General features: G+C 40.5%; 1 protein-coding gene across 1 annotated transcript in view; it reads left to right on the top strand.

The window, feature by feature from the left end:
• Positions 1–12,138, top strand: part of LOC133267362 (collagen alpha-1(XV) chain-like) — a 116,608-nt gene that overhangs the window by 27,508 nt on the left and 76,962 nt on the right. The window contains 2 exon segments of the mRNA XM_061449642.1: positions 7,985–8,532; positions 11,957–12,031. Of these exon segments, the coding sequence (XP_061305626.1) occupies positions 7,985–8,532; positions 11,957–12,031 (623 nt within the window).

Below are 12,138 nucleotides of genomic sequence, written 5' to 3'. Positions count from 1 at the left end.
CTGCACTTGTCTCTCTAATTCACCCCAGGGCTCTGTTCCCTTCCACCCAGCCTATTTCTGTATTCTTCCTGATAGTTACTAGCATAGCACCCCAAGCCTTTGTGCTTCTCTTCCAGCTAATTCTCCTTCTCTCCTACTCTCCTGCTGCAGATACTGTTTGTCCAGGATTATGGCTGAATAGAATCATAGAATCATAGAATCGTTAGGGTTGGAAAGGACCTTAAGATCATCTAGTTCCAGCCCCCCTGCCATGGGCAGGGACACCTTACGCTAAATCATATCACCCAAGGCCTGGTCCAACCTGGCCTTGAACACTGCCAGGGATGGAGCATTCTCAATCTCCCTGGGCAACCCATTCCAGTGCCTCACCACCCTAACAGTAAAGAACTTCCTCCTTATACCCAACCTAAACTTCCCCTGTTTAAGTTTTAACCCGTTACCCCTTGTCCTGTCACTGGAGTCCCTAATGAAGAGTCCCTCTCCAGCATCCCTATAGGCCCCCTTCAGATACTGGAAGGCTGCTATGAGGTCTCCACGCAGTCTTCTCTTCTCCAGGCTGAACAGCCCCAACTTTCTCAGCCTGTCTTCATACGGGAGGTGCTCCAGTCCCCTGATCATCCTCGTGGCCCTTCTCTGGACTTGTTCCAACAGTTCCATGTCCTTTTTCTGTTGAGGACATCAGAACTGCACACAATACTCCAGGTGAGGTCTCACAAGAGCAGAGTAGAGGGGCAGGATAACCTCCTTTGACCTGCTGGTCATGCTCCTTTTGATGCAGCCCAGGATACAGTTGGCTTTCTGGGCTGCAAGCACACACTGCAGCTGGCTCATGCTCATTTTCTCATCAAGCAACACCCCCAAGTCCTTCTCCACAGGGCTGCTCTGAATCTCTTCTCTGCCCAACCTGTAGCTGTGCCTGGGATTGCTCCGACCCAGGTGCAGGACCTTGCACTTGTCATGGTTAAACCTCATGAGGTTGGTATCAGCCCACCTCACAAGTGTGTCAAGGTCCCTCTGGATGGCATTCCTTCCCTCCAGGGTATCAACCGAACCACACAGCTTGGTGTCATCGGCAAACTTGCTGAGGGCACACTCAATCCCACTGTCCATTTCAGCAACAAAGATGTTGAACAAGACTCACCCCAATACCGATCCCTGAGGGACACCACTCGTTACTGGTCTCCAGCCAGGCATTGAGCCATTGACCACAACTCTTTGCATGTGGCCATCCAGCCAGTTCTTTATCCACCGAGTGTTCCATCCATCAGATTGGTGTCTCTCCAATTTAGAGACAAGGATGTCGTGTGGGACAGTGTCGAACGCTTTGCACAAGTCCAGGTAGATGACATCAACTGCTCTACCCCTGTCCATCAGTTCTGTAGTCCCATCATAGAAGGCCATCAAATTGGTCAGGCAGGATTTCCCCTTAGTGAAGCCATGCTGGCTGTCACCAAGCACCTTGTTGTTGTTCATGTGCCTTAGCATGCCTTCCAGGAGAATCTGCTCCAAGATTTTGCCAGGCACAGAGGTGAGACTGACTGATCAGTAATTCCCCAGGTCATCTGTTTTCCCCTTCTTGAAAATGGGGGTTATATTTCCCTTTTTCCAGTTGGCGGGCACTTCACCTGACTGCCATGATTTCTCAAATATGATGGACAGGGGCTTAGCAACTTCATTTGCCAGCTCCTTCAGGACCTGCGGATGGATCTCATCAGGACCCACGGACTTGTGCACGTTCAGATTTTTAAGATGGTCTCGAACCAGTTCCTCTCCTACAGTGGGTGCAAGGTCTTCATTCTCACAATCCCTGCGTCTGCCTTCCAAGACTTGGGTGGTTCTGTCAGAGCATTTGTCAGTGAAGACCGAGCAAAGAAGTCATTCAGAACCTCAGCCTTCTCCAAATCCTATGTAGCCAGTTCTCCCGATAGCTTCCTGAGGGGGCCTACCTTCTCCCTAGTCTGTTTTTTATTTTCTATGTACCTGTAGAATCCCTTCCTGGTATCTTTAATACCTCTAGCTAAGTTTAATTCTAACTGAGCCTTAGCTTTCCTTACCTGGTCCCTAGCTTCTCAGACAACAACCCTGTACTCTTCCCATGCCACCTGTCCTTGCTTCCACTTATTATAAGCCTCTTTTTTCAATTGAATTTTCCTCAGGAGCTCCTTATCCATCCAAGGAGGTCTCCTGGCCCTGCTGCTGCACTTCCTTCTGGTTGGGATACAACACTCCTGAGCTTGCAGCAGGTGATCCTTGAATATCAACCAACAGTCTTGGGCCCCTCTGCCCTCTAGGGCTGTATCCCCTGGAACCTTACTAAGCAGGCTCCTGAAGAGGCCAAAGTCTGCTCTTTTGAAGTCCAGGGTAGTGAACTTGCTGCACACTCTTCTCACTGTCCTGAGGATCTCAAATTCAAGCATCTCATGATCGCTGCATCCAAGGCTGCCCTGGAGAGTCACATTTCCAACGAGCCCTTCCCTGTTGGCGAGCACAAGGTCAAGCACGGCACCTCTCCTTGTCGGCTCCTCTGTTACTTGCAGAAGGAAGTTGTCTTCTACACAACTGAGGAACCTCCTGGACTGCTTGTGCCGGGCCGTACCGTCCTTCCAACAGATGTCAGGGTGGTTGAAGTCACCCATGAGAACAAGGCCCTGTGAGCGTGAGGCTTTTCCTATCTGTCTATGGAGTGCTTCATCCGCAGGTTCTCCTTGAGCAGGCGGTCTGTAACAGATCCCCACAGTAATGTCTCCCATAGCTATATTCCCTTTAACCCTGACCCACAAACTCTCTGTTAACTGCTCACCTGTCCCCAGACAGAGTTCCATACTCTCCAGCCTATCCCTAACATAAAGGGCAACTCCCCCTCCCCGCCTGCCAGGCCTGTCTTTTCTAAAGAGCCTGTAACCTTCCATTCCAACACTCCAGTCATAGGAGCCATCCCACCATGTTTCTGTGATGCCTGTTATATCATACCCCCTTAGACATGCACACATCTCTAATTCCTCTTGTTTGTTCAAAGGAATATCCCTTTGGCTAGTTTGGGTCAGGTGTCCTGTCTGCTCCCTCCCAGCTTCTTGTGCCCCTCCGCGCTGGCAGAGCATGAGAGACTGAAAAGTCCTTGGTCAAGATAAGTGCTACTAAGCAACAACTAAAACATCAGTGTGTTATCAGCATTGCTCTCAGATTAAAGCCAAAACACAGCACTGCACCAGCTACTATGAAGAAAATCAACTCTATCCCAGCTAAACCAGGACAATGTGTTTTAAATGCTGATTTTTTTAATGAAAGGAGAATAGTTCATTGAGTATAATACATATCAAAAGACCTTGGGTTTCTATACAAAAAACAATGTGCACAAAAATGTATATGGAAAATCTTCCAAACAAGCAACAAATGAAACAATAATTAGTCCAGTATTAGATCAGAAAACCTGAAAAATATAGCTTATATGTAAGACAAATTTTTTTTGTTGATTTGCTTGAAAGCACTGTGATGAAATAAAGTTTCTCAAACAAGACATGATGGGGACAAAAAGGACCATTTTGTGCAATATAGATTCATATTTAACGAACTATATTTAGGTACATAAACTACATATATTTTTGTCCAGAACAGGGCAGAATGATAATGATGTAAAACCAGCTGTTGGCAAAAAGTGTTGGAAAATGGTTTGCACAAAAGAATGTCGGGCCTCATTTTACATGTCAGTAAGTATCACAGTTCCTACTGACTGCAGCCTCACTTTTGGCTGTGCAACACCACTAAAAATAGCTTCTGAGGTTTCCTTAGGCATCCAGAAGAAAATGCTCCAACTGTCTATACCAATATATTCTAGGAGGACCTCCTGCCTATTTCTAAAGAGCTTTGTCTGTTTTTTCCAGTCCATTTTAAGATTCATGATCTTTCACTGTTACTGATTGCTTCATTAAGACACAATTAGGAAAACAGAATATCTTCCAATACCGAATAGCGGTTTGTTGTTTTTACAGCTTCACTATTTTCAGTACTGAAGCAGTGAGGTAATTACATGAAAAAATATAATTAAAAGAAGAAAAAACCTTCAGTACTGTCATCTGCAGTCTTGAAATAACCTAAATATTGATTTACAACACACTGATACTTCACAGCTAGTTCCTCAAGCGCCTCTGTGAGACTATCCACCTGTCCGCAAATGCTGTAACAATTCTGACTATAAAGTACAATAACAAATGTTAATAAATGCAGAACATAGCACAGCTTATAGCTCCAGAATGATAAAAATACCATCCCAATTTATGCTATTCCACTACTTTATTTTTTGAGATAAAACATAGATAATATTGAAGGTGTTTCTGTGCTATACCTTCCAGTGCCCCAGGTCCAGGAAACATGGACATGAATGTGATGAATTCTGGATGCTCCCGATATCCAGTGGCTTAGTAGCAGTACATGTTTGAAATAAAATTATACTGGTGCAACATAGTGTTCTGCTGGCTTTAAAGGTACTTAAAATAGCATAGTGTTTACCCATTGATTTAAGGGAATAAGAGGGCATTTTTGTTCTAACATAACTGCATCAAGGGGACATTAATTTATCAGAGATAATTGAATGGGAGCAAAACCTGTGGCTGTAAGTCTGCTCTTAACTGTAACTATACATCCTCATAAATCCATTAAGAGTTGGGATAAGTTGTAAGCCCAGAATTTGGCTAGAAGCTTCTTGTTTGCTTTTCTATAGGGGATAGATGCAAGCTTCTACTCCAGTCTCACTGAAGTTCAGATATTTGCTGAGCCTTCTGGCTCATTTTACTCAAATACTGATTGTTCTTACTGTCTTCTGCTGCCACCTTTTAAAAACATGTTTCATTTGTCTTAGAACCTATGCTAAAAGAGCAAGAGTTTTGAGCTCTGCATTTTATTGTTTGGTGTGTGACTAGGAAACTGTACATACACTGCAGCTCCACATAGTGTGTGAGGAGAATTAATGGGCTTTTTTGTATTTATGAAATCTTCCTTTGAGAATAGGAAGTGGGAAACTACAGTTCTATTAATTAGATTCACTCCTGGGATGCACCCTGCTATGCAAGTCTGATAAGCTGGCTGCTGGCCACCTTAAATATTCTCTGTCTTCTTTCTAGGTCCCTTTTGCCACGGCTCTTTGGAATTAGGTTTGGTATCTGTGTACAGCTCCTATATTCTTCTTCAATCTTACTATTTGTCTTATTTTTTTAAATTTAAGTAATTGCTTACGCATTTTGTTTGTAGCTGAGGTTCCTGTACATGTATGTGGGTGTGAATATAAAGTATGACTCAATATTAGAGTCACAATCAAAAAAATATTAGCTTTGTTTGGCCAGGAAAAAAAAATTAAAAAAAAAAAAATTGATTTTTTAAGCTATTAGGAAGGGGCAAAATCTATCAGGCAAAACATCAGACTTGGCTCAAGTACAGAGAGGATTACAGATTAGAACTGATTTCAACTGGACTGTAACAACTTTGGCACAGGGAGAATAATTTACCATTTCTTTGCAAAATCACTAGGACAGTAAAAAACACTTTGCAACACATAGCCCATTATAGTACTGCATATAAATAATGAATAACAAAGGTATATTTCAGCTGAAGAACCTCTCTCTAGCTGTTCTTCAGAACCAGCTTGCCAGGTTTCAGAGTCAAGTGCAAGATTCATTTATTTTTCCTGATTTTAATTAGGTATAAAGTTTTTGAGTCCACTTTGTGGTATTAATATGGACTGTCACTCCTTTTCCATTACTGCCCCAACTGGATATATTCAGCCTATATAACTATTACAGTTATGGTAATTAAGTTTAAAAATTGAAAGATACTTCATCAATCTACACTACACAAATATATACATTATGAAGGACTTGGGAATGCTTACAAATCAGGGAAGAAAGATTAAAAGTCATGTTTTAACTAATAACTTTGACATTATTATCTACAGTAATTTTTATTTTTTTTTTTTTACCAGTTTTGTTTCGAATCACCAGCCTGGAGGAAGGTCATTGTGTCCCTTGGGACATTAGACTGTAGGCAAAGTGAAGTATTGGCAGTACAATTTTCCTCATATCAAGATCATTTTCTCCTTTTATGGAGACTTATAAAGGCTCCATAAAAGCTATAATGCTTTAAATAAGACTCTCCAAATAAGCATGTAATAGGCACCCATCCTGTTATATTCTTGAAACCCAAAACCTCATGACATGGGAGTGGCACATTAGTATCTTAAGGAGAAGAAGATGTGGTGAGAGCTGTGAAATTATTTATGTAGTTTCTCCTTCTTGGTGGCAAATTATCATGCCTGAAGTGGCCAGGTAATATAAACACATGCACTTTGGAACTATCCTTTAGCACATCCTAGGGCAGGAAAGGGAGTACTACAGGTATTAGAAGCAGAAATAAGCCTATGCACATGAGGAAGAACTTGAGGTATTCTGGGTTGGTATTGCATGTATACATCCCACGGTTTTATATGCAACCAGGAAATCCCAGCTCATGCCGTGACCAGAGTGTACAGGCTGCTTCCAAAATGTAGCTCTTCTGAAGGTGAAATGCATCAGAATCTGAGGATGACTTAGTCCTTTACAGGTAGGCTGGGCTAGGAGCCAGTTTCATGTGTCTCTTCACTGCTTATATTCAGGCAGACTGGGAACTCGTTTTCAGCTTCTGTAAGTACTTATTCAGAAAAAAAGATTGGGGGACTGACTCTGCTGTCTGTTGCCCTGATATAAAAGATGGACTGTGTTTAGCTCCTGTACCCTGTAAATGTCTGCAGTGTTAAATTATCACAGGTGGCATCAGTTCTCCCTGTGCTGGGTTGAAAATTAAGTGACCATTGAGCGAGATAACTTTGCTTAATGCTGTCTAGGGACACCATTTTATGGAACTTTCCTCATAAAGAGATATCACAAGGAAGTGCCTCTGGGCAGTGCCTCATGCGTACTCATCTGTACTCATTCTACCACAAGGCCTCTTTCCACACTAGTTTTTTGTCTGATGGAGTTAATCTAAGAACCATGGGAGACTGGTGTGTGAAGTAGATAAAGAAAGGAAATGAAAAACAGTGGTTCCAAATATATCCTCTCTTTTACCAGGATCTGAAGATTTTCAGCAAAGAATGTAGAGAGGGGCTAGGTTGCAGTTCATAAGAAAGTGACGTAAAAATCTGACGTTCTTGAATCATGAAGATCTTTTCTCATGTTTGCTGAAAAAGCCAGCAGTTACTTAGTCACAAACCACAGTTTATGAGTGATTATATTTTTACATGATGTAGCTACACCTTAGCACTTTGTTTGCTTCTGAGTAACATAAATATTTTGGAAAGGATGAAAATGTACACCAGTAAGAAGAATTGAGACTTTTAGATAAAATGAGAAACTTAACTCATTTAGCTAAACTGAGAAACTTAAGAATGTAAGATTAGAGGAGATTGTAGAGGGAGGAAAGGCTCTCAGTTTCAGCGGAGCTGTGTTGTAGAAGCAGGTAACTGCAAGGGCTAAAGTAAATCCACTGTAATTTTTATCCTGTATTTGTGAAACCCTCTCATGCTTTTTGTAGAGAACTCTTACTGCCTTCTCAGTTTGTGAGGATAAAGGATCTTTCTTTGAGAAAGCAAAAGATTGCTCAGTCTTCACTGAATTCACTTTGCAAACACATTCAGCACTTTTTGTAATTTGTGGACAGCTGAAGCAGGAACTACTTGTTACCGATCAACTTCACCAAATTTTACATGCACTTTTCTTTAGTATAGGAGTAACCTTGGTTAGTTAAAGGACAAAGAATTACATGTGTATTTAGCTAGGTGTGTTTAATCACTGACTGAACTGGGGCCTAAAGTATTAGAAATATGTTAATAGTGTTATAAGACTGCATTACAGTTTTTAAGGCCTTTCTTAAATCATTTATATTAAATGGGCTGAGCGCCTCAAGAATAAAGAATGTTTCTCACACATTAACTAACATGTTTTTTTTTCTACACACTTTACAGAACGAGGCTCAAAAGGACATCTTGACCTCACTGAATTAATAGGAGTTCCTCTTCCTCCTTCTGTCTACTTTGTCACTGGCTATGGAGGGTTTCCAGCTTACAGCTTTGGTCCAGATGCTAACATCGGTCGATTGACAAGTGCCATTATACCATCACCTTTCTATAGAGATTTTGCTGTCGTCAATACAGTGAAACCAAACAGTGATCGTGGAGGAGTGTTATTTGCAATAACAGATGCCTTCCAGAAAACTATTTACCTGGGAATGAGAATTTCACCAGTTGATGACAACACCCAGAGAATAATTATGTACTACACAGAGCCTGGTTCCCATATCTCCCGAGAGGCTGCTTCATTTAAAGTACCAGTCATGACTAACAAGTGGAATAGGTTTACAGTGACTGTTCAGGGCAAGGATGTTGCTTTGTTCATGGACTGTGAAGAATACCAGAGAGTTCAGTTTCAAAGATCAGATCGAGCCTTGGTATTTGAATCTGGATCTGGGATATTTGTTGGTAATGCGGGAGCCACAGGATTGGAAAAGTTCACAGTAAGTAGCGCCTGATAAATTTGCATTCTTCAGTGTTTCATGCATGTACTCTACCCAAGAAAGTCTGCTTACAATGGCTATATCACAAATGAGATTACAAATTATGTAGCTTGTATTTTATTTACCTGGCCAGAGTTCAGGCAGTGCAGATATACAAGCTCTGGTTTAAACGCAAATGTTTGTAGAACCTCAGAAGTTTATAGTCCAGATATTAAGTTCAATGCTCAGTTCGAATACTAGGATTTTCACAGAAAATATATCACATAAATTTATATGGCCTTTTCATGAAGGGCTGATTTCAGAGTGTCCATTTGTTTAACTTGTAAGAATAATACCTTAGTAGAAAGTCTGTATTTTAAACGCTTATGCGCTAGGTATATTTACTTCACATTCAACATCAGGAAGAGAATGATGTCGTCAAAGATAAAGATACTTAGAAGATAAAGTTGTATTTCTACATTTTATATATTACTTGAAGCTTACCAAGTGCTTTAGAAAAACAGAAAGGACCAAAAACACTACTACAAGGCTCCCAAGCCTTCTAGCTTGAATGCAGACATCCTTCCTGCTGCATCCCCACTGGAATTCTCAGCCACTAAGCTTCCATATGGAAATGTGAAAGTTGTCAGTATGTATGAGATTGACTTATAGTCAAATGAAAGGGAAATGTCACACTTTTTCTATATTGTTTTTGTACTTCTCTTGTACTTCAAAACTTTACAGTATTTTGTGAGAATAATATCTTCTCCCCTAAGTTAGTAAAGCAGCATAAAAAACTGAGAGGATCCTTCCCTTTAGAGAAAAGTATGTTCTTTGAAAAGTTCAGGTGTGCTGGCAGGTTGTGAGCTTCATCTGGTAAGCAGCAAGAATAGTGCACTTTTATCATTTATCTGACTAGTCTAATCACCTAGAATTACAGGAGCATATTGATTCACAGCAAGTAAGTGGTAGAAGGGGTTGTTCAGAAAACCTGGCTGCTGGCACTACCTTTCTTGGACAGATGGGATGACTGGAGTATTGGGAATATATGATTAGTAAGTAGGAATTAGAAACGTTCAAGAAAATGAGACCCACCTTGGTACCCCACCAGGAAAACATGCAATGATCAGCTGCTGAGACTATCACCAATAAGTCTGTAAGTACAGTGAGAAGAATGCATGGTAGATTATACTCTAGGGCATTTCCACTGAAATAGGCTGTCTGTATGCTATAGTGAGTATACATAAATTTCAGCTAGTATTCTGGTTGCTTCAACACTGTTAACTAGGAGGTGTACTCTACGTCGTGTGCCTTTATTTCTTCATTTATTATATGTCACATCTGATTTTGGGTAGAAAAAACAAATGGTTTGTTCCTCCTCAAGCTCTGTTTGTATGACAAGAATTGTTTGCGTCAATTGCCCAAAATAGAAACAATTCATAGCAGATAGTACAAATGGCTCTGAATGAATGTCAGTTACTGGTTTACTCCAGTTAATGGGAATTCATGTGTCTAAAGCTCTGTTTGCTAGACAGGAAATGACATAATGGTTTATGTCATTCAGATTTTATGGCAACAAAAAGAAACTCTATCCCTGGTGCTTGAAAAGAAAAGTAGAAACCAGAAAACAACCAAATACAGCTGAAACAGTGATGAAGCCAGTTTCTGCAAACTGGCCTTAACAGGGAAAGAAGCAGCCGGCACAAGACTTGGAGGCGGAATCCAATACCTACTATCTACCATTCCTACTATGGCAAACTTGGCCATGACTTTTCTGGTTGGAGTAGTTGGCTAGCAGCAGCACTGGGGAAACAGTAGAGCTCTCCATTTTATTTCCTTCATCACCCAGAGCCACACTTTAGAGCAAGAGGAAAAATCTGTTCTCCAAATGCAATCTGCTCATACTGTATAATCACAGAATCACTTCCAAGACACTGCCTAAGTGTCTGGTTGTGCCTCTTTTCATGTATAATTTTTCAATGAACTGTTCTGTTAGTCTGTCATTGTTCAAGGCCTGAGTTGCCCATTACTAAATTTTGAGACGGTTCAGTTCAACTGAGCTGTTATCTCAGATTCTCTGCAAACTCAGGATGCCTGAACTGCATGAATTTCATGGTCTTTAAACATACATAAAGTAGAGGATCATTAAAGATAGAATCTCAGATTTTGCTAATTTCTGAAATATTCTAGAAGCTATCAGAAATGTTGCTTTAAAAGTACTTCCTTGCTTCTAATTCCTCAGTATTTTTAGGACAAGGAGAGAAGACTGCTGCAGAGGGGAAAGAGAGAGAAAAGTCAGACATAGCAGTGTAGATAAATGGCACCTTCCCCTCATCTGGATTTTGCATTTTTTGGTGGCATTAACAGCAAGGTTTTTCCCACTTCCCCAGCTGTTGCAGTTTTCCTTACCAAGACTCACGCTTTCTATGTCTTAGAGTGAGCACATATGCTGTGTGACTGTGGTAGTTACTCAGCAGACAGAGCATAACCGAGATATTTTTATATGGTGTAATTCATGGTTCTAGCTCCTTGAAGAGGAGTCAATGGACAGAGAAGTATTCTGTGTCTGTCTAGAGATAAAGATGAAATTTGTCAGCTTCTTCAGGCTCTTTTCTACAGAAAATATAAAACCACAGAAACAAAATATACAGTCAGCAAAACAGGAACAAGCGTGTCACATGTGTAAGTATGATGGCTCTTGATTTGAATATTCATCTTTCCATACTACGTGTGCACCATGCCTAACTCTGTAAGACCTCATAAGAAGGAAAACATCCCTCACGAGTTTCTTATGACACTCTGAGTCTGTGTAATCTAAGAAACAAGACTTAAATGTTTAAAATTAAATTGTTGCTGCACTTTCAGCATGTCAAATTGAGAAATATAATCTGAACTCTGAAAAAAAGTAACATTTGTTATCACAAAATACATCTCCTTTCTTTCTGCTTTGAAAAGCTTTAAGCTGGCTTCTCCCTGACCCACTCCATCACTTACAGGTATTTTCTTTTTCCATCATTCATGTTCATTTTCAGGGGTTTTCACATGCCATTTTTAGACCTGCAATGCACTTCTTAACTAGAAAAAGCAGACAGTTCTTTGCAGACTATAGAACATAATGTAGAACTAGATCTTTCAGGTGGGGCACTAATAATACAGCATAGCAATTGTATTGTCGTTGGGACATGATAGCCATTTTATTCTGGCAACTTCAATTTTTTTATACGTTTTGCAAAAGAAAACCATAAGAATATATTTAAATTTCTTTTAACTGAGTTTATTATCATAATAATTTATGCTTCACATCATTTTCCAAGCAAATCAGAACTGAGTCTGGGTTTTTTTGTTGACTTGTTTAATTCCCACCCCTCCACACACACAACCCCTCCACTTCACACGTCCTACTTCAAATATTACTTCCTTGAACTGTTTTTGTTGTTTCATGTAGGGCTCAATTCAACATCTGACAATCAAATCTGACCCAAGGGCTACTGAAGATCACTGTGAAGACGATGATCCTTACGTGAGTATTCTTATATTAGTTCTCCTCAGTGCCTCAGAGATTTCAAATTAATTTGCTATTAAACATTTTCCATAAGATTGAACATAGTATTTCTTCTTGAGAACATA

This window comes from Pezoporus flaviventris, unplaced genomic scaffold (assembly GCF_033815535.1).
Source record: "Pezoporus flaviventris isolate CSIRO_AGI_PZ_B2104156 unplaced genomic scaffold, CSIRO_AGI_Pfla_v1 ptg000007l, whole genome shotgun sequence".
Classification (NCBI taxonomy): domain Eukaryota; kingdom Metazoa; phylum Chordata; class Aves; order Psittaciformes; family Psittacidae; genus Pezoporus; species Pezoporus flaviventris.
Note: the sequence above shows the minus strand (reverse complement) of the source record. Positions and strands in the feature narration are given on the sequence as shown.